Raw genomic sequence first — 21,942 nt, 5'->3', positions numbered from 1 at the left:
GAACGTCTCAGTTTTGTTGTACGTGATAAACATCTGGAATGTTTGTCTTTACAGTAAAGTGACAGGATAAGGTCAGTGTTTTGGGATATGTTGTTGTACAGCTACATTTCGGGCACTCGCCGCCGCCTCGTCTGTTACCTTCAGTCCGACTGGCCGTTCTGGCAGCCTTTCAGATACAGTTCGTCCTGGGACAGGTGTCCGTCGAAGCCGTCCATGTAGAGGCTGCTGGTGCTGCTCCCGCTGCCGCTGCTGCTCAGGAAGGTTCCGACCGCCCGGCCCTGACGAGCGTGACCCACGGCGTCGCTGAACACTTTGTTGATCTGCTCCTCTGACGGCATCCACCAGTCGGGGTTTGAGGCACAGTGCATCCGGATGAACTCTGAGGAGAGGTCGAACCATCCAGTGTGTGGTTTTAAGAAAATCATCTCTGACACAAACACCAGGTTATTATAGTTAACCCATAAAGACCCAGCGCTGCTTTTGTGTCACTTCCCAAATGAATTTTTCTCTATTTTCAATCTTTCTTAAGTCATTTATCACCATTTATTCTTTTATTACGCTCTGTATTTTGTATTTTTAAGTGAAAATCAGGTGTTTTCCTATATTTAATGTGCTGATTATGTAGATGTTCGTTAAAGCTCAGATTAAAGTTGATGGTTATTATATCAGAAACAGAGAAAAATAAAGAAAAAGATTATTTTTTCTGCAGAATATATTGTTAACTAAACATAAAATAAGTGTGTCCATCAAACTCCATGGGTTTTACTGGTGAATCAGTGTTGTAGAAGATGATGAAACACTTACTCCTATAAAACCATTTGTATCATATTTGCCACACTAGGCTTTACCTTATCAACAAGGTCAACATTTTCCTTAAAAACCTGTTGTATGTGAACGAATATGTGTTTTCTGCCACCTGGTGGATTATCACCCCACTGCAGCCAGTGGAAAGTTTTTTGTTTTTTGTTTTTTTTCAATATGGCTCAAATCGATAATCATCCACACCCTTTTTGCATAAATGTCTCTGGTAATTTATATATAGTTTATATTGTTATTCATTTCTTTTGATTAGGTACTTCAGGTACTGAAACAATGGATAGTTAATTAATAATTGATTCTTTGTAATACAGTTAAATTGTGTTAAAAACGTGTGTATTAAATTTGATACTGCAGAAGATAATAATAATAATAATAATAATAATAATAATAATAATAATAATAATAATAATAAGGTGTTTTATCCATGAATGGTCAAGCCACAGTTTTGTAATGCAATCTACAGCATTTATAAAACAACACAAATACATACTATTTTTATGATTTAATTCATTTAATTAATGACTGACCACTTTAATACTATCTTAAAATGCATTTTGGGTATTTTCACAATAACAATTCCTGTGAAATCATAACCACTATGCTATGTTGACCAATTTGTTTTGTGTATAGTTGAATTTTTTGACTTGTTTTTGATGGGCCAACTTTTACAGGGTTAAACTAATAAAACAACACGTCAATTTAGTTGCCATTATTTTTAATGAATTAATGGACTACTGGTTGCTGCTCTAGTGCATTTATGTCATAAACACGTCAGTAAAAGCAGATGATTTACTTTAACCAATAAAGACCCAGTGCTACTTTTGTGGCAGTTCCCAAATAAATTTGTCTCTCTAGTTAACCTTTCTTAAGTGATTTATAACCATTTATTATAATATTATCCTCATTAGTTTGAGTTTTTTCAGTGTCAGTCATATATTTTCCTACATTTAATTCACTGATCACGTAGATGTTGTCGTACAGGGGTTGGACAAAATAATGGAAACACCTTCACCTCAAGATGATAATGCCCCAATCCATACAGCTAGAATTGTTAAAGAATGGCATGAGGAACATTCTAATGAAGTTGAGCATCTCGTATGGCCGGCACAGTCCCCAGACCTCAACATTATTGAGCATTTATGGTCAGTTTTAGAGATTCAAGTAAGACGTCGATTTCCACCGCCATCGTCTCTAAAAGAGTTGGAGGGTATTCTAACTGAAGAATGGCTTAAAATTCCTTTGGAAACAATTCACAAGTTGTATGAATCAATACCTCGGAGAATTGAGGCTGTAATTGCCGCAAAAGGCGGACCTACACCATATTAAATTATATTTTGTTGATTTTTTAAGGTGTTTCCATTATTTTGTCCAACCCCTGTAAATTCAAAGGATATCATATTAAAATAGAGAAAACTGAAGAAATAGTGTCTTTTTCAGTAAACTCTATCATTAACTGAACATAAACCCAGTGTGTCCATCCACTGTCATTGATCCAATTCCATGGGTTTGACTGGTGAATCAATGCTGTAGAAGATGATGGTGTTTCCATGGTAACTACAGAGCCTCTGAACATCCAAATGGGTCATATCTGATGACCATGAAAAGGTGACAAACTGTATTTCACATCAATTATTTACATGTATTGATAGGATTAGTGGATCGACGGGTATTAAACAGTTTAGATCAGTAGATGCTTTTGGTCGCCAGTGGCTCTTTGGGTCTTTAAGGGTTAAATACACCGCTGAAGTACAGAACACTACAGACTCCTGTGTACCTCTGAGGCAGCTGACTTTGACGGGGTTGAGTGGTCGTCTCTCGAGGCCCGGTTCTCCTGAGTGGACTGAACGCTTCCTTTTACCCAAACCACAGGAGAACTTCAGCTCGTCTGTGGTGAAGACGTAGCGGATCAGGTAGCGCAGCAGCCGCCTGCCGTCCTTTTTAGAGGAGTTGACAGCCTCGTCCCACTGCTTGTTAGAGATGAAGAGCGGATAGTTCTCCAGCAGCTGCTTACTCCCCTGCAGGGAGAAAGACCACGTTCACTCCGAGTCAGTTCAGCTGTGGGTGTAGACCACATCCAGTACAGTGTCACTCATCATATGAACTCTACATTTAGAATCACACGGTGGGAGACGGTGAGGCCTTGGTTTGAACCATTTAACCCTTTATCGAGCAAGTGACTATTTTTGGGAAGTTCGGCATACATTTCAAGACAGTGAGGCAACAATCAGGTCCAATGTGGTCTACAGGGTCTGTAAGGTCCACCTCTGCATGAACAGTGAGTGTACCTGCTTTGTTAGGTACCATGAAGTAATGGTACTAATGTAAGGAATGATGTTCAAAGGGAGAATGTGGATGTGGACAGGGGTCTGGATCAGCACCGATGTTGGTCTAATCTTCTAAAAGTGATGTTCTAATGTTCTAAAATACATGATCCTTACATGTGTCTTTCTTGTATTTTATATATATATATATATATATATATACACTAGATTTCTTTTTATTTATTTATTTATTTTTTAAATATGACTTTATTGATCTCACCAAGGGGAAATTTCACATTTCTTTTTTTTTTTTTGCCACTATTTGTCACCAAATGCACCACATTTGGCCTTGATTGACCTTGATTTTTTGCATAACAATAAAAAAAATGTGGAAAAAAAACCCAAAAGTAATAAAGTCTTGTTATGTTCTCCAACTAGTGTTGTAGTCAAGACCAGCTAGGCCAAGACCAAGACACTGCCAAGACCTAAGGGTATCGAGACCAAGACAAGACCATGACCAAGACCATGACACACTAAGGAAGTGTTTTTCAGCCTTGGGGTTAGTACCCCACATGGGGTCACCTGACATTTCTAGTAATTGCTAAAAACAAAAAATGAAAACGAATAAAAAATAAATGATGAGCTGAGAGAGACAATCACAATCCATAAAACTGTGAAGCTGAAACTGAAGCACTGTGGTTCTGTTTATCTGTCAAATGTTCATTGTGGTCGGTTTCAGATGCTGCAGCTCTTTCATAATTCATAGTTTGAGTTCTTGTTTGTTCAGTATTAATTGTCAGCCTTGTAAATCCAAGCTGGACTGACTGTACATATCCTGACCAAGGAAAATAACATTCTCACTTTGTGCAGTAATCTACACCTGGCTTTTCTGCCTCCGTCCATAATAATATACATTATATAGACTAAATGTCCTCTAAAATTAACATTTATTTGCAACATAGTATAGCAAACTGTTACATGATCAAAAACAAATTAATTTTAGCTAAAAAAAATGTCTCCGTTTTGAATGTCTGGGCTCGCCAGAAACTTGTGATGTTAAAATGGGGTCACGAGTCAGAAAAGGTTGGGAACCACTGCACTAAGGCGAGACCAAGACCAAAAACAGACAAGAGTTACAATCACCATGACATGATTCCTCAGATCAGTTGTAGAGCAAAAGGCATCGCTGTAAAGTGTCATGACTAGTTAAATCAAATTCATGTTATCTTTTCTGTTATATTGTCCTCATGTCTTTGATTTTAAATCACCCAGATTTGTCATAGTTACACGTTACGCCAACAGTCACGGAAAAAATTATTAGACCATCAAAAGTCATCAAAAACAATGGTTATGCAATCAAGTACTAACTCCTGTGTGTATCATGTGACTAAAACAGACAGAAAAGAAAACATGGAATGCCTAAAAGCACTGTTTTTGTCAGTACAATGCCATAGATATTGATGTAAGAACAGAAGTGATTTGGGTTATTATCCAGAAAACATGGAAAATGGATAGATATCAGCTCTGAAATTAAACTCTTATGAGCTGTTTTTGTTATCATTATATTTGTCCAAGCAAATGTACCTTTAGTTGTACCAGGCATTAAAATGAACAAGAAACTGAAGAAAACAAGGGGTGGTCTAATAATTGTTTCTGCAACTGTATATTTCATGAATGTTAACACTCCCTCCAGGATGGAAAACAATATTCTCAGCTGTCGTCTCCTAGGACCAGTTTATCAGAACTTGTCAAGGGAAACAGATGGGATGTACGACGGAGATGTTCATATTAAGTCTTATGCAATGTCACATGTTTTTAAAATAGATGCATCTGACTGGTTGGATTTGAAGATAATAAATAATGATACTATTCTGTGATGATGTGGTTTTTGTACAAATCCCATCAAGACCACTATGTCCGAGACCAGGACAAGACCGAGACCAAATGAGTTGAGTACGTGACAAGACCAAGACCACAAAAAACTGGTCTAAAGACCAGTCTCAAGACTTACATCACTACCTCCAATAACACACTAAGGTTGAAATTTTGAATTCCGGAGTATATCAGAGTATGTTTTATTTGTTTTATTTTGTTGTTTTGTTTTTTCCCACTTTTTTCTGTTTGTAAATTACTGATAATATGAGAAAAGAAAACCAATAAAAACTTAAATGACAAAAAAAAACAAACAAAAAAAAAAAACGTATTTCAGAGTACATATGAGTGCCCTATAAAGGGCTAAAGACTGTTCTTTCTGGGTGTAAAACATTTTCAGTGTCAATTTTACTCAGTTTCTGACCAGATTGTGTTCTTTTACGGACGTCAGGAAAACACTAACCTCAAAGACTGATTGCCGTTCTTCTTCCTGTAACAAAACAAAAAAAAAAAGGATTTCACGCCACTTGAATTGACACCATGAAGAAAGACACAGATATTTTTGCAGCTTGGCATATGCTATCGACAGCTCGTGCTTAAAATAAAAATAAATTGTGAAATAATGTGCAGGAGCTTGTTTCCTCACCTCGGTAAGCTGCTCCTCTGGCGTCGGCTGAACCAGCTGGTTGTGAAACTCAAGAACAGTCTTGAAGTAGTCGAGAACATTTTGACAGGGAACTGCAGAAAAACACAAACTAATGTGACTGGAGGTAAATAGGACGAGTTCACGGTTTAAAACAGCGGTCAGGTACAAACAGACTTTAGTCAGCCTTCATATTCTGACTGTCCACTGTCAGAAAGTTCAGGAATGATTATAAAAAACAATTATTATAAGACTAAAAACAGATTAGAAACGTCTTATTTTAAGGCAGAAGGTATTTGCATCCAGGCCCATCATACTCTTCAGCTCACTTTATTTATTTTATTATTTATATTATTTTATTTATTTATAATTCATTCTCAGCTGTCTCACTAGGAACAACAATCAGAAAAGAAAACATTAACCCATAAAGACCTGAATGATTTTTTCCTCTACTTGTAAATTTTCTTAAGTAATTTATCACCATTTATTCTAATATTATGCTCAGTATTTTGTAAGTGAAAATCATGTATTTTCCTATACATATTTACAGATCATATTTGATGTCCATAAAAGCACAAGTAAAAGTTGAATGTTATTACATCAAAAACAGAGAAAATGGAGGAAAAAGTGACTTTTTCAGTAAAATATATCATTAACTGAACATAAAAACAAATGTCTCCATTTACTGTCATTGATCCAAATCCACAGGTTTTACTGGTGAATCGATGTTGTAGAAGATGATATGTTTCCATGGTAACTGCAGAGCCTCTGAACGTCCAAATGGGTCATATCTGATGACCATGAAAAGATAAACTATATTTTAGACCAATTATTTGTATGGATTGATAGGATTAATGGAATAGACAGGGATTAAACATAAATAATTTTGGTCACCAGTGGGTGTTCGGGTCTTTATGGATTAAGAGACATAACTGATACCCAATAAATTCAGAGGTTTATTTTATTCTGTTTTGGTGGATTTTTATGGTAGTTTTTATTCTATTTTATTTTTGCTCTTATTTATTTTTTTATTCTATTCATGCTGCATACACTGAGACCTGGGACTTATAGTATCATATGGTTGAATGACAACAAAGCTGCATCTGGAGCCTGACAAATAAATCCTCTAAAAATAGTCAGTTTCATCTAAAATGGGTGGAAGAAGGAACAGAGTTTACATGACGAGTTTACGTAGCGATCTGTTTTGCTTTTGGGCACATCATAGCGTTGACCTGAATGCAGCGGTACAAATGTGTTTAGTAGAATGTGATCTGGTTGGATGATAATTATTTGGGCTTTCTCAGCTGTTTTTTCTCCCAGATTTCTCTGCCAAACACCAATAATCTTCTTTAACAATAGTGTTTAAGGTGTTCTTCTCCCTCACAGACAATGGGCTGAACCAGCAGATAAAAGAAATAAACTTCTATCAATAACAGAATGATAACAGTGGTATCACAGGTATTATTTACATTCCGTTATTATACACTAATGTATGATATTTACACCTGAGTGCAAAGAGCTCTGGCAGAAATGCTTTGTGAAAGGGACACTTTAACCCATAAAGACCCACTGTTACTTTTGTAACAGTTCCCAAATGATTTTTTCCCTCAATTTTTAACTTTTCTTAAGTGATTTATCACTATTCATTGTAATATTTGCATCTTAAGTGAAAATCAGGTATTTCCCTACATTTAATTTACTAATCATGACAGATGTCCATAAAAGCTCAAATTAGAGTTGAGGGTTATTATATTCAAAACATAAAAAATGGATTTTACTGAAAATGTGACTTTTTCAGTAAAATCTATCATTAACTGAACATAAACCAAGTGTGTCCATCCACTGTCATTTATCAAACTTCATGGGTTTTACTGGTGAATCAATTTTGTAGAAGAGGACGGTGTTTCCACGGTAACTACGGAGCCTCTGAACGTCCAAATGGGTCATATCTGATGACCATGAAAAGATGACAAACTGCATTTTACACCAATTATTGACATGTATTGATAGGATTAATGGATCAACATGTATTTAACTTTTTAAATCAGTAAATGATTTTGGTTGCCAGTAGCTGTTTGGGTCTTTATGGGTTAATTCAAACCATGGTGTTTTCCAAATCCTAAACAAAAAGTACAGAGACCTAAATGCATCCAAACCACGACTAAAACAAGTGGTGCCAGGCACAACAAACCCCGCCCCTCGCATGTATTGTAGCTTATATTGGCATCGATCCAGCTGATGTCATCATGTCTATGCATGTGCTGATGTTAGCATATTAATAGCCTCTATATATGTGCAAAGTTTGAAGTAAATTGAAACAAAACTGATGTTTATATAGACCAGTCGCCTGATTGGTGAGTCTCAGTCTTGTCCCGCCTCCCTGTACACTAAACAGGTACAGAGGATGGCTTCAGCAATTCTTAATAATGACTCCCATTCTTTACGAGGTGATTTTTAGCTCCTTTCCTCTGGATGGAGGTTTTTAGTCTCAAGGTGCAGGACACAGCGTTTATAAAAATAGCTTTATTCCTGTCGCCGTCACTGAGCTCAATAAGAAACAGTGACATTGCAGTTTACTAACTTATTTTAGTTATTTATTCCATTTCTTTGCTCTATTTATTATTATTGTGACTTCAAATTTTTAAATTTTTAAATTTTATGTTCTCATCCTGATTTTTATCTTAGATTGTTCTTATCTTTTCTGGTTTTTATTGTGTTCTATGGCATCTTGTTTTTATTTATTTGATCTTATTTATTATTTTATTCTTTTACTTACCCATGCTGCTATACTGATGAATGGTGGAACACTGAGCACTTTTTGTCCTGTCTGTAAGCGTGATGAAGTACCTGTCTTACATGTTCAACGTATGTCTTGTTGTAATACCAAAGCAATCACCTAGACTGCAAAACAAATCTACCTACAGGTACAACTAAAGTAACCTTGACCTTGATCTGAAATTTTGCCCATTTTAAGTAACTGGGGGAAAAAAAAGATTTTAAAAATTCATAAAAAATTTTAACTTTGACCTCCTTTTCCCAAAATGTAATGACATCTATTCTGGGTCACTGGAAATCTATAAACCCAACTTGGTATGAATTCTACCAATAGTTTTGCTGCTAAAGTGTTAACAAACAAACTAACAAATCAAACCAAACCAAAAACAATACCCCTTGCCTCTCCTTTGGGGTTCGGGGTAATTAAAAAAAATTGAACTTATCATGAATCAAACCCAGCTGTCCAGGTGAAAGTCCTGTATCAGATCCACTCACTAACCAGAACCCTGTTTCAATACAAACTCAGGTTACACATGCTTTTGGATGAGCTTGTTGGTATAAATAGTCAAATCAGTGCCATGTGTCCAGGTGCAAACACACAATGAAATCACTGCTATCCTCCATCTGCTGCATAATAATTAAAATGCATTAGATTATTTCCTCCTTTAAAGATGGGAGACGCTTTTAATACCTGCTCAATGTCTTGTAATTCTTGTTGATAACATGCATTTAAGTCAAAGATTCATACTGAAGAATAACTAAAAAATAAGGTTTTAAAATCATCAAAACAAATGCATTAAACTATAACAATGTGCAGGTCGTATAATAAGTTAAACATCCATTATGTATAATATTCTGCTTATACTGAACTGAAAGATGAAAAACAAAGAGTTTTAAAACAGCGAAGTGATAATTTTCTGCTCCAACTACTTCGCGCTGATGTGAGTCAAATGAAAAGAATCATCTGAACCTAAACAATTGAGCATCTTATTATTCTTTTTTACATTCACTGGTTCCAGCTTCTCACATCTGCAGACATGAGGTTTCCATCTCAATACAAAACAGTGAAATGATTATTTGTGAAGTTTGGAACAATTGTTGAAACATTTTAAAGATGTCATGCATTTTTGTTTTCTCTTTTCTGTCATTTTACAGATGAGGCAGTTCTCAGTGGAATTTACAGATAATGAAAACTGAAAATAATTAGAGTGAAGACAAAATGAAAGCAGGGTATGAAAGGTCCTTGGATGGTTTGATGAGTTGGAAAATTATGCGAATTGTGTGTTACGACCTTCACCAAATTCACAACATGGTGAAAACAAAGTGTTAGACACGGCTCGGAACCAACACGATGACAGAACTCATCACTGTAGTCGAGTGGAGGCTTAAAAAATCCAAGCCATGGGTCAGTAAAGTTGTTGTGAAGGCTACTTTATTTACTACAAACATTAAAGCTGATGAATAAATTTAAAGTCTGTGAAAGCTGTGTTTAATATAAATATTTTAAAAGATGATGCTTCCATTTACCCCTCATATTCAGCCGCTGTAAAAAGACTAAGATTAATTTTATTTTCAAGTCCAACCACCTAAAGGAAACTTGTTGTTGTTGCCACATTTTTATCAGTGATATGACATATGTACACGTATCTCACTAAGGGTTACAGAATATGGAAAATGTTTAAATGTGGGGAGTTTCATTGTGATTTCTAAACCCTTTGAAGGAGTGATATTTAGCTTTTTTAAAAGGAATTATGGATTTTTAAAACATTTTCCTGTGGTCTACATAAACTGTAAATGCTATGCTTGGCTCTGAATTCTTCATTAATTCAACTCCACAGGTCCATCTTCACACTGTAACAATCAAAATCTTACAGAGTGTATTTTTCTCAGTTCTAGTCTAAATATCTCATCACACTTAAAATAAGACATAATCACCTGAAGAGTAACTTTTCAGTGCGATATAAAAACTTATTTTTAGACAGTAGATCTTATAAAATCTTATTTCAAGTAATCTTACCAAGATAATTTTCACTTGTTCCACTGGCAGATTTTTTTTTTTGCTTGAATTAAGCAAAAAAAAAAAAAAAAAAAAATCTTGAATAAAGCAAAAAAATCTTGAATTAAGCATAAAAAAAAAAAAAAAAAATCTTGAATTAAGCAAAAAAAATCTGCCAATGGAACAAGTGAAAATTATCTTGGTAAAATTTCTTGAAATAAGATTTTCTAGATCTATTGTCTAAAAATAAATTCTTATATCTCACTGAAAAGTTACTCTTTAGATGATTATGTCTTATTTTAAGTGTGATGAGATATTTTGACTAGAAATGAGAAAAATACACTTTGTAAGATTTAGATTTTTGCAGTGCAACCCTATTTCTGAGTAGTGACACCAGAAAGGTGGTTTTGAGCGCTGACCCTTTAAATGCAAAGGAGCCACTTTAGGCCCCGCCCCCTCCAGGTTGTTGGCTGTGCTGCTCTGTCCCGTTCAACCAACAACTGAACATTTTAGGTAATCAGCTCGAAGTTTGGACATATTTTCAGTATGGACTACAACCGCTGCTGCTGACAAACTATTATGTCGTACTGGGAGAAATGTTCGTCTGAAGTCTTGACCTTATATGTGCAAATGTCGTCACGTAACTAGTTACAGACGCAACAAATTAAGAAGGAATTAAAACAGGTTGTAGAAATCCACTGGATTTTTGCTAAAATGAATATAAAGATAGATTTGCAGCACCTGGAGGGTTCAAATTCAAACTTTTTGAACTATTAGGGTCTAAATACACAAATAAATGAACCAAAGACTAATAAAAGAGGGTTTAGCAAAATATGACCCCTTTAAGTCAAATAGTCTGAATTTTCTAGACTACATCAGTATGTTCTTACGTATCTATTTTACTTCTGCTTTTTTGTATCTTCAAAAAATGTACATCTGGGCAGCTCCAGTTAACATCTCAGGATTTATCCTTAAGTGAACTAAAGACCAATGATGAACTGAAAGAAAATGCATTAAAGCTCCTTCTGTTTGGACTGAATTAGAAAAATAAGACTGAAGGGTACGTTATTTAAAGTGGAGGAGGTGGAACATCTGGTTGTCGGATTCATTTATATATTGATATTGATGTCTATTAATAATTTTGATGGACACTTGCCGACATGCACACATCTAATGAAGCTTAATATGCAACATGAAGTCATTATTCAGCCTCATTTATCTCACATCGGAGACATTTTGGTGAAAATAGAATGACAGACATTTATGCTCAAAAGATGGGATTAGAAAGTTTCATTTTAGACATGTTTTCTACACTTAATTCATTCATATATTCAGGGTGTGATTGGTCAAAAAAACAGAGGAGGGATGTTTTCTTTTTTTTTTTTCTTCTTTTTTTTTGTCGGAGCGGGGTGGGTGGGTGGGGCAGCAGTTATGTACGTGGGGGTGTGGCCCATAACTAACGTAACTAACACTGGCGTAAAACGAAAGTGAAACTTTACATACTTTCAACATCCAACTCCTGGGTTCTATTCCTCTATTATACAGCGGATCTTACACAAAATTTTCACAACTTCTAACCTGTATCCACTAGACCCCCTCCACTGCTCTATGGCCCCCCCACAAATGCTGGGCCTCATGAATTTGTCACGTTTTCCTCCCCTTTACAGCACCCCAGTGCATGGGGACGTTCGCGAATTCTGAGACTGCCGACAGTTCAGTTCAGTCCACCCCCCCACCCCCCCACCCCAACAAATCGCAAGCTAAGACTGTGTTAAACCTATTTCAAGCACCAAAACACTTCGTCCACATGAGTGAAGTTGCGTTTTCACAAGAGATTTGAAATTTTTCACAAATCTGACACCAAGCTGTCAGCATTTGGCCTGAATTATCTCTTTAAACAGTACTCTAGCACAAAAACAGGCTTTACACCTAAAGCTGAGATGGTCCTGAACATTTTTATATAAAACACGTTGCTATTGTGTGGTTTCCAGGTACCGTAAAAAGGAGAATTTAAGAAAGTATGTAGAAATCAAGACAAATACCCATGGAGCTCTGAGGATTTAATAGATGGTTATGTACAGTCTAGAGCCCGACTGATATGGGATTTTTGGGGCCGATACCGATAATGGGGGCTAAAAAAAGCTGATAACCGATATATTGGCCGATATATGAAATAAGAACACTGCTCTACACAGGATATAATAATCTTATATTAGATAATTGTGGACAGGTGGATAAACAGTTGCATAAGTCTTTGTTTATCTCACAAATATAATTTACACAACTTTCAAATGCAAACTATGCAATCACAAAAATAATTAGAGCAAAACATATGACTGACCACACAATTATGTTTTCACTCACAAATTTGGATGTGTCTGCCTCACGGCACTACAACTTCCCATGTGGACTAAGGACTAAACTGAGCATGTGCAGAGTGAATTAGGTGAGTCCTAAGTTGTTCCTGATTGGAGCAATAGCAAGAGTTACAACTGACCTGTGTTACAACTGTCCCCAGTCTCCCCTACACTATTAACACCCAGGCCTGCCAGCAGAATGAAACTGTGAGGTAGACAGGAAGTGCACGTACATGGGTGTGTGTGGGGGGGTGAATACTTCATAAGACAGGGGGTCCGTGATTTTCGGGGGGCGGGGGTTAGCGGTCCATCCTTGTCAGAGCACGCGGTAGCGGTCCGTGATTTTCGCCGGTGGTGGTGGTGGTTGGGGGGGGTCGGAGTCGGAATCAGAGCAGGGGGGATTAGCAGGAGCTCCGTGATTATGTGATTGTGTGTGTGGGGGTGTTAGTGTCATTGTCCGGGCAGGAGTGAAAGTGAAACTAACTCGCTTTACTGTTCATCTGACTCTCCGTGTCACACACACACACACACACACACACACAGGAGCAGCGAGCGACAGAGTCTCCGCGCAGCAAAAAAGTTAATACATCGGCCACATATTGGCCGATGTTGATTAATTGGTGAAACGCTATAATCTAGAGCCCGACCGATTAATCGGCTGGCTGATTAATCGGTCAGGCTCTAGTACAGTCGTGTAAAAAATTATTATTATTATTATTATTATTATTCTATTATTATTATTATTATTCTATCTGACACGTGCTGCTGGAGTTTTTTAACATTTAATACAATACCTGGGATGTTCTCCAGCTTATTGCGGAGCTCCTCGTTCTCCTGCTGCAGCGACAGAACCTCCTGCTCCAGCTCCAGGCAGCGTGGACAGCAGTTTTCCTCCTCCTCCTCCTCCTCAGGCAGCGTGGACGACGGGTGACCGTAGGACTCTGACGGGGTCGGGGAGCCCCACCCCCCGAGGCTGTGGCGCTGAGGAGAAACCCCAGAACCGGGCTCCACCCGCGGACACTCGTCCTCCAGGCCTGAGGCCAGATGTGGCTGCTGCTGAGGCCCTGAGAGGAGATAGTTCTGGAGGGAGTCTGTGAAGATACGGAGAACAGCAGAGGTCTGTTGTTGGTTCAGATGGCTTTGTTGGACCTCCTCCTCTAGGTCTGTGGTGGAGGAGCTCTCTTCAGATTTGGTCTTCCCGAGGGAGGAGCAGTGCAGCCCCTGGACCTCCTCTGGTCCGTCCTCCAGCTTGATGTTAGAGGTGAGGGAGGAGGACGACTCCAGGAGGCGGCCGTTGTTGAGCAGGCTGAGGACTCGGCTACACTGCTGGGCGAAGGCATCCAAGATGAGACGGTTCTCTGCAGCAAACACAGGAAACATAAGGAGGTTTCTAAGGTGGAACGTCACAGCTCAGTCTGGTGGTGTTCAAACAGATTCAGAGACTTTTCAACCATCTATCTGGAGCTTTTTAACAAATTACAGTCAGTAGATGCTGTAAAACAGGGGTGTCAAACTCAGTTTAGTTCAGGGGCACATACGATCTCAAACAGGTCAAACCAACAAAATAACTGGAAAAGCACTTGGAGAGTGCAGACATCTGCCAAGACAGATCTGCCCCCCCCCCCCCAAATCACCACCAAAATTTAATCATTTGTTCCTTGTGCCAGTATCAACATTTCCTGAAAATTTCATGAAAATCCATCCATAACTTTTTGAGTTATCTTGCGAACAAACAAACAAACCCCGGCAAAAACATAACCTCCTTGGTGGAGGTAACCAGATAAAAACATATATAAACCAGCCAACCAGTAGTAACCCACATAGAAACATATATAAACCAGACAGAAACATATGCAAATGAAAAATGTGTCGTACATGGGATTTTCAATGTTAAAATGAAATGTCCACAGAATCCACATTCCACAGTGGATGTGGACAATTTTGTGCCAGATTCAAGATATTGTGATAAGCTACGGGTGGAGCAAATTGGAGGCTAATTGGAATCATTTTGAATTTTTTATGAATTTTTGAAAATTGCTCAATGATGAGAGATAGGAAAATTTTAGATTTTGTGACCTTGCTGTGACCTTGAACTTTGGCCTACTTAGCCCAAAATTTAATGGGTTCGTCCCATTGCCTAGGTCCTACCTGTGGGCACAATTTGGTAAAGATGGTTGTAACTGTTTTCCCGTAAAGCTGCTAACAATCAAGCAAACAAACAAACACACAAAGCAAAGTGATCACAATACCTCCTGGCGGTGGTGATAACATATTAACTTATAAATAATGACTCAGAATTTTTCTCCTTGTTTTAGTGAATAAAGGTAATTTTTTTTTTCTAACAATCAAAAATGTGAACCTGAAAAGTAACCTGAACAAACTGACATTATCTCAGAAAAATAAGTGCAATTTTAACAATATAATGTTTCAAGTTATCATTTACATATGTGCTTTACAACTAACAAACATCTTTCAACAGTTCACAGCCAATCCCTCCACATCATGTCATTTGGAACTATATTGTAAACATGTAAATAATATTTATGTATGTACAGTTCAAGTAATATAAACAGCAGATTATCTCTTTATATTTCATATTTCACTCTTGAATGTTGCTGCCCGTCTTTTTTTCACTTTATTTTTTTATTCTTGCTGCCGTTAACACGTACATTTCCCCACGGTGAGATCAATAAAGTCATATTGTATTGTATCATATCATATATAGGTGATTATACTAAGCCTGTAACGGTACACAAAATTTTCGGTTCGGTACGTTTTCGGTTTTCAAAGCCACGGTTCGTTTTTTTTCGGTTCGGTACGGGAAGAAAGAAAACCACTCAAAATGTCTATTAATGCATTTATGATTTTTTTTTTTTTTTACATTTTTTCCCCCAATTTTTGGAGACAATAGAATATAGAAAAACAGGAATAATATAATTCTGCTGCTACAAATCAAATAGAAAATAAAATAAATTATTAATATTACTAAATGTATTTTAAACATTAGTACTGCACTTTTCCCTGAAAGGCAGTTTTGAACAAACAAGAAAAATCTAATCACAGTTCTGTCAGTTCACATTCTGTAGAAAAATTAAAAAAAATTCCACATGAAGTGCAACATTAACAAGAGGGTAAACTGGTATTCTGTTCAAACAAACTGAAGAGAAACTTTGACAGCACAATGAATCACATTATTTTAGGACAGAGAACAAACTGTTTAGGACACTGTGTGTATTTGTGTGTGCCTGTGTGCATGAGAGATTTTTTTTTTTTTTTTTTTTTTGCCGGGGGGTAGGGGGGGCGCGCAGTTATATACCTGGGGATACAGTCCATAACGAACATAACGAACGCTGCCGTGAAACGAAAGTGAAACTTTACATACTTTCAACGTTCTATTTATTCCTCTATTATACAGTGTGCGTGATAGACAGACAGACAGAGCTAGTGTAAGTGTTTTAGAACTACTGTAGTTCCTAGGGGCCAAACAACGTCCATCTTATTAACGTCTCTTTCCTCGTTGTTGTCTTTCACCTGAACCTGAACTGATCCAAACTGGACTGGACTGATGGTGGAGGGTCTTCAGTCTCTTCCTTCCAGGTTCACATCATATTTGTTGTTTTTTTAACCTCATGTCAACTGCTATTTCATATTTCGGGTCAATGTGTGCTCCTTCCATATGTCCGTGTGAAACTTGCGCACATTTAAAGTTCTGCATCGAACAACGTCTTTCATTCCTTTTCCTTTTTCTCATCATACTGTGCCGTTTCAGTACAGCTGTGTACCGAACCGAACAGGTGTGTACCACAACGGTTTGGTACGTGTATCATTACAGGCCTATATTATACTGTTCTTCTACCGGTCCAACCCACATGAGAACACATTCATCTGTACGTGGTCCCTGAACTACAACACAGTGGACACCTTTGACTGTTAATATCTTTAGTGAGATCCAGATTAGAAGCTTTGGTGGGTCAGTTTTGGCCCGCAGACCGTATGTTTAACACCCCTACTGTAAAAGGTGACATGTTGTTTAGTGACACACGGGCTTTCACATACAAATTCAAGAACATTTGTGATGCTTTCACTTGATGATTTCCATTTATGCTTATTTCTAATTCTACTGCACTGTATATAATTTGCTCGTGTTCTAATTTTTGGAGTATTTTCACTATATTTGTCTGTCAGCTTTGATATTTTACACTATTCCACATCTCTCCTGATCTGTTGTGATAGTTACGTATCCCTTCACGGGTTGAGAAACTTCCTCTTAAGCTAAATCAGCCTCTTTAAAACTGTCTTCGTTCCGCTGCAGGTCAATAACTCTGTGTTGTCTCTTTCTAGTTCATCCTTCTTCTTCATCTGTCCTTTCTGGTGGATCTCAGTCTGTGGATGTACAGTGATTGACCGCCCATTCACCCACTGTTTGTGTTATTTGCTGCTTTTACTGTGTTTTCTTTTCTCTCTTCTGGAGCCGGTTCTGGATGAGTTTTTCCTTCCCACAGTCACCAACTGTTTGATTTCTGTATAATATTGTTAGGTCCTGACTTCACTTTGTCAAGTGCCTTGAGATATTTTTGTATTGACGTTTGGAGCTATATAAATAAAACTGAACTGAATTGACAAGCCTGTTTTGTTTTGTTTTTTTAGGTTATTTAACCCATAAAGACCCAAAAAGACCAAAACCATCCAATGATCTAAACTGTTTAATACCTGTTGATCCACTAATCCTATCAATACATGTAAATAATTGGTGTAAAATACAGTTTGTCATCGTTTCATGATCATCAGATATGACCCATTTAGATGTTCAGAGGCTCCGTAGTTACCGTGGAAACACCGTCATCTTCTACAACATTGATTCACCAGTAAAACCCATAGAGTTTGATAAACGACAGTGGATGTTCAGTTAATGATATATTTTGCTGAAAAAGTTGCTTCTCTTTTTTTAATATAATAACCGTCAACTTTAATCTGAGCTTCTATAAACATCCACATCATCAGTAAATTAAATATAGGAAAATACCTGATGTTAACTGAAAAAAAGACAAAATACAGAGGATAATGTCATAATAAATGGTGATAAAATTAAATATAGAGAAAAACTGACTTTTTAGACAAAATGATAATAGCATACACAGGAAAAATTACTGAGGATTTTTTCCAGAGTCAAAAGTATTTTCCTCAAAAAGAATACATTTTGCTCTATACTGAGTAAATTTGGCTCTAAATTGAGTTTGGAGAGCTCTACCCAAAGAGTAACTTTTTTTTTTTTTATTCAATTTGAGTAAATTTTACTCAAGCAAATTTCCTGTGTAGGGTATTTTGCTGGTAATTCCTAAATATTTCTCCTTTTTTTAAAATTCAGAGTATTTTCACAGTGTTAAATTAGTGTTCTACGGAAATAAAAGACCTGATTAGCTTCTTCCACCGCTGCACATAATCCTCATTAGTAACATTAGTGCTCTAAATTGTGATTGTAGCGAGCGTGTTCAAACTCAGCAGGTTTAATATGACTCAACGTGAACGATATGCAAATGAAAACTTCTGATAAACGCAGCGTGATATGGATGAACTCTCCAGGAAATCCAATAAATGGACCTTAAAATGAGACTGCTTGGTCAACTGATAATCTCCTCTTTCTTTTCTGTGTTGTGGCTTCAGTAAAACATTTTCATTAAGATGATACATAATGAAAATCCCTTTAGGAAAGCGGCAGATTATTGCACAGTTATGGAAAGAAAACGAGCAATTTAATGTTTGCGCTTCACTTGTTTTGCTTCTTTCTGCTCTTGTTTTTCCTTCCTTCCTTCTTTTTTTTTTTTTTTTTTTTTTTTTTTGGACTTGTCATATCTTGGTAGAGCTTTGTGTTCTAATAAACTACAGCGGACCTCACCGGTGATAGAAATGTCAGCTTGATCGCATTGCTTTATCTGGTTGTCAATAAACTTTTAAGTCACACTTCATGCTGTAACGAAACCCAGCAGAGCGATGAAAATGAGCACCAAGCTTTTGTCCAGAACAAGCCTCAGTGTATAGTTTCCCCTGTAGTCTAGGCACGTCTCAATGTGATGATCTCACACATAGCTCCATGTAATGATTATGAATCCACTGGCCTCTCTCACACACACACACACACCTACACACACAAAATGAACAAAATGAGTTCTAGGCGGCCACTGCTGCGTTGCCACTCGCTCAGACGTGTCTATCAGCCTGGCGCAGATGTGTCGCATTTATTAATATGCGTGCGGTCTCTGTTTACCCGTCGAGATGTATCTGATATCATTCGCCTTCACCCTGCCCCCCCCCCTCCCCGTCATCTCACCAGTTCTGTGAGCTGAGAGCCTCATAAAATTTCATTAAAAACAACACGCTCGGCAGAAGCAAATTTATGAGCTCCATTTATTTTAATCACAACTCTTTGGGAAGGCTTTTCAATGCAATTTGTGTTATTGTGTGCCGAACTGATTGCAGAGTCCTGTGGTCTCTGATGCCTCTCTTCATGAGAAGGACATCAGTTTTTTTTTTTTCTTTTTTTTTCCAGTCATGACAAGGACATGAAGTTTATCCGGTCAAAGTGACATTACCACAAAGAATACATTTTTTTTGCTGAGGCTGGCCCTTCTACTGGATCACTCTAACTGTTATTAATGTAGCAGGAGTTAAATGGAGTATGTTTTGTTTGTGGATGAATGAACCTGTGAATAAAAACATCCTACTGGGACAATAAGGACTAATACCAGCATCATTCAATAAAAGCACAAAGCAATCACTGAAACCTAAGTATTCTAACATGGATTCAGTCGAAGCATCAGGTTTATTTTTGACCAGATCCTAATCTTTGAGTATAGTTTACCTGTAATCCTCTACTGCGATGCTTGTGTATTAATATCCTCCAGTTCACATGTAGTTTATACGGGTCTAACAGCGCAACCCGAGCTCAGAATGAATACTGGATTGTGTGTAAAAGAATAACCAACAGCTAACGGAGCCTTTGCTCCCAGCAGTGATGAAGAGATTATTAATATGTGATTATAGTATGAGATGTCTAATGTTTAATTTTCTATCTACCAGGATTAGGTTCATTGCTTTCATCTTAATGCTGGTTCCCATGGACCCGCCCTCCACACAGGGAACACATTTCTTCCAGAGCGCAGCCCTTTAATGAACAGCAGCTGAGGAGAAAAATGAGTATGGAACAATATGTTTCAACAGGAGAGTGTGTGAGGATCATTTGCGCACACACACACACACACATAGTAAACACACGCACACATATGGACAGGCAATTACCCAATGTAATATTTAGCACATGCACACTGGAGATTCAATCATGACTGGTCTCATTACAGCAGCAAATCAATCACTGCTGAAAGAAAGAAAGAAAGAAAGAAAGAAAGAAAGAAAGAAAGAAAGAAAGAAAGAAATGGGGACAAAAACAAGACGCTCAGGTGATGAAGGACAAACAAAAGAGACGCACTGCCTTACAGTGTCAGTAGTTGCACCTTTCATTCAAGTTCATTGTGTCTGGACATCTGTTAGGCTTCTATTAAACACTTTATGCACAATCCAAAACATTATATTATATGAAAAATCCAATGATTTAAGGTTCCATCAAACTCTCACTGGTCCAGAGTCACTCTCATCACTCACTCTGAACAAGTTTCACTCACCTGAGCTGATTCCATAGGTGCAGTCTGGAGCTTCTTGGTTCAGAGCTGCTCTTCCAGGGGAGAATCTGGGCTCCACTCCTCCTCCTCCTCCTCCTCCACCGCCGCGCCGCTGCTCCTGCTGCTGTTGCGCGCTCAGAGACGCAGCCGCCGCCGCCGCCGCCACCGCGCAACCGGCCGCTGAGGTGGATGTCGGGACCCTGCTGCTGGGCCTGGTCTCACATGGGAAACGCTGCTGCTGAGGGATGGGGTGATGCTGCTGGCTGCTGCTGATCGCGACGCTGGTTTGATGGAGCTGCAGACGCTGGTGGTGTTGGTGCGGCTGGAACGGATGAGGCTGCCCGGGATGGAAAGTGAAGTGATGTCCGCCCCCGTCGCTAAACACAGGCATCTCGACCACAGCGGACCTGTCAAAGCGCGACTTACCCGCCGACCGCTTGCTCTGGAAGGTTTTCAGGGTACTGTGGGGGCCCCGTTGTTGTCGGTACATCTTCGGGGCGCAGGGCCCTTCATCCGCGGGCTGCATCTCTCCCTCCATCCCTGCCAGGTGTCACAGCTTTGGAAGGCTTCGGGGTCAGTGTTGCGCGCACTGGAGTGACAGGCAGCTGATGACTGAAAGGGGGGGGGGGGGATCAGATCCGTCACTGTCTGGCTCGGTTCCCCTCATACACACTCTGAAGGGTGGGTTAATTTACTGACAAGCCGCCGCTCCAATCCCCAGTCGGGAACGCCGTCAATGAGACTCTTCCAGAGGGAAATACAGGCGGGACTTGCGCGCCGCTGCCTGCCTCTTTGTAGCTCCATCCACATAGAGAACAGCGGGGCGCTGTAGTTTTGCAATCTGAAAGGGGGGGAAAAAAAAAAAAAAAAAAAAAAAAACGCAGAATCGTACAAATGAAAAGGCAGAGGCCATTTTGATACTGAGCTGAAAACATCAATAGCCAACATGAGCGCAAATGAAAGAAAAGACCAACACCCACATCCAAATATGATGAACACTGACACAGAATCACTGCATTTTTATTATTATTATTATTATTATTTACGCATATTTAAAAGATGTTTAGATTATGTTATTGTAGAATTAATCCAAAAGTAAAGATCAAATAGAATGAACATTTAGACTTTATTTTACGCACCACGACTTAAGTTTATTTTACGCACCTATATTTACACTAATCCATCCAAACATTCCACTGCTCGTTCTTTTTACGCACGATTTCCCGTGTCCGTGTGTGACATCCACTCATGTCTGGAGGCAGCTGTCCACAAAACCACTGCCCAGAGGGGTTAAAAGTTTGCTTCGCCACATGAGGGCGCCACATCTATACAATAAAGACATGGTTTTACGCACGCATGGGGGCTCTAGACCTGCTTCTGATTACTGGAACCAAATGTTTTCCTCATTTTCAGCAGGAAAACAGGTCGGTAGTTTGCGCCTCTGTGCAACATCAACACACATGGAACTGAAGAGCTGAGTCAATATTTGTTTTAAACACGACCGAGGAAATAAAACAGAAGAGCATGAGACCGAAACAATGGAAGGAGT

General features: G+C 38.3%; 2 protein-coding genes across 2 annotated transcripts in view; both read right to left on the bottom strand.

The window, feature by feature from the left end:
• Positions 1–220, bottom strand: part of rab11fip5b (RAB11 family interacting protein 5b (class I)) — a 41,519-nt gene extending 41,299 nt beyond the window's left edge. The window contains exon 1 of the mRNA XM_030146156.1: positions 139–220. The gene's annotated coding sequence lies outside the window, so the exon portion shown is untranslated. The remainder of the gene's footprint in view (positions 1–138) is intronic.
• On the bottom strand, positions 141–20,931 carry bend4 (BEN domain containing 4). The gene is made up of 6 exons (XM_030145043.1): positions 20,397–20,931; positions 13,518–14,081; positions 5,599–5,690; positions 5,416–5,442; positions 2,594–2,834; positions 141–427 (listed from the first exon to the last, which is right to left on the bottom strand). The coding sequence occupies exons 1-6, from the start codon at positions 20,929–20,931 to the stop codon at positions 141–143; spliced, it is 1,746 nt and encodes a 581-aa protein (XP_030000903.1).
• Between the last annotated feature and the right edge of the window lie 1,011 nt (positions 20,932–21,942).

This window comes from Sphaeramia orbicularis, chromosome 10, assembly GCF_902148855.1.
Source record: "Sphaeramia orbicularis chromosome 10, fSphaOr1.1, whole genome shotgun sequence".
NCBI classification, from domain to species: domain Eukaryota; kingdom Metazoa; phylum Chordata; class Actinopteri; order Kurtiformes; family Apogonidae; genus Sphaeramia; species Sphaeramia orbicularis.
Note: the sequence above shows the minus strand (reverse complement) of the source record. Positions and strands in the feature narration are given on the sequence as shown.

Bases quoted from the DNA above. Each gene is read 5' to 3' on its own strand.
- bend4 (XM_030145043.1), bottom strand. From the start codon at position 20,931: ATGGAGGGAGAGATGCAGCCCGCGGATGAAGGGCCCTGCGCCCCGAAG. The intron at 14,082-20,396 runs GTGAGTGAAACT...TGTTTGCTGCAG, and splicing joins CACCTATGGAATCAGCTCAG to AGAACCGTCTCATCTTGGAT. The intron at 5,443-5,598 runs GTGAGGAAACAA...GTTTTGTTACAG, and splicing joins CAGAGGAGCAGCTTACCGAG to GAAGAAGAACGGCAATCAGT.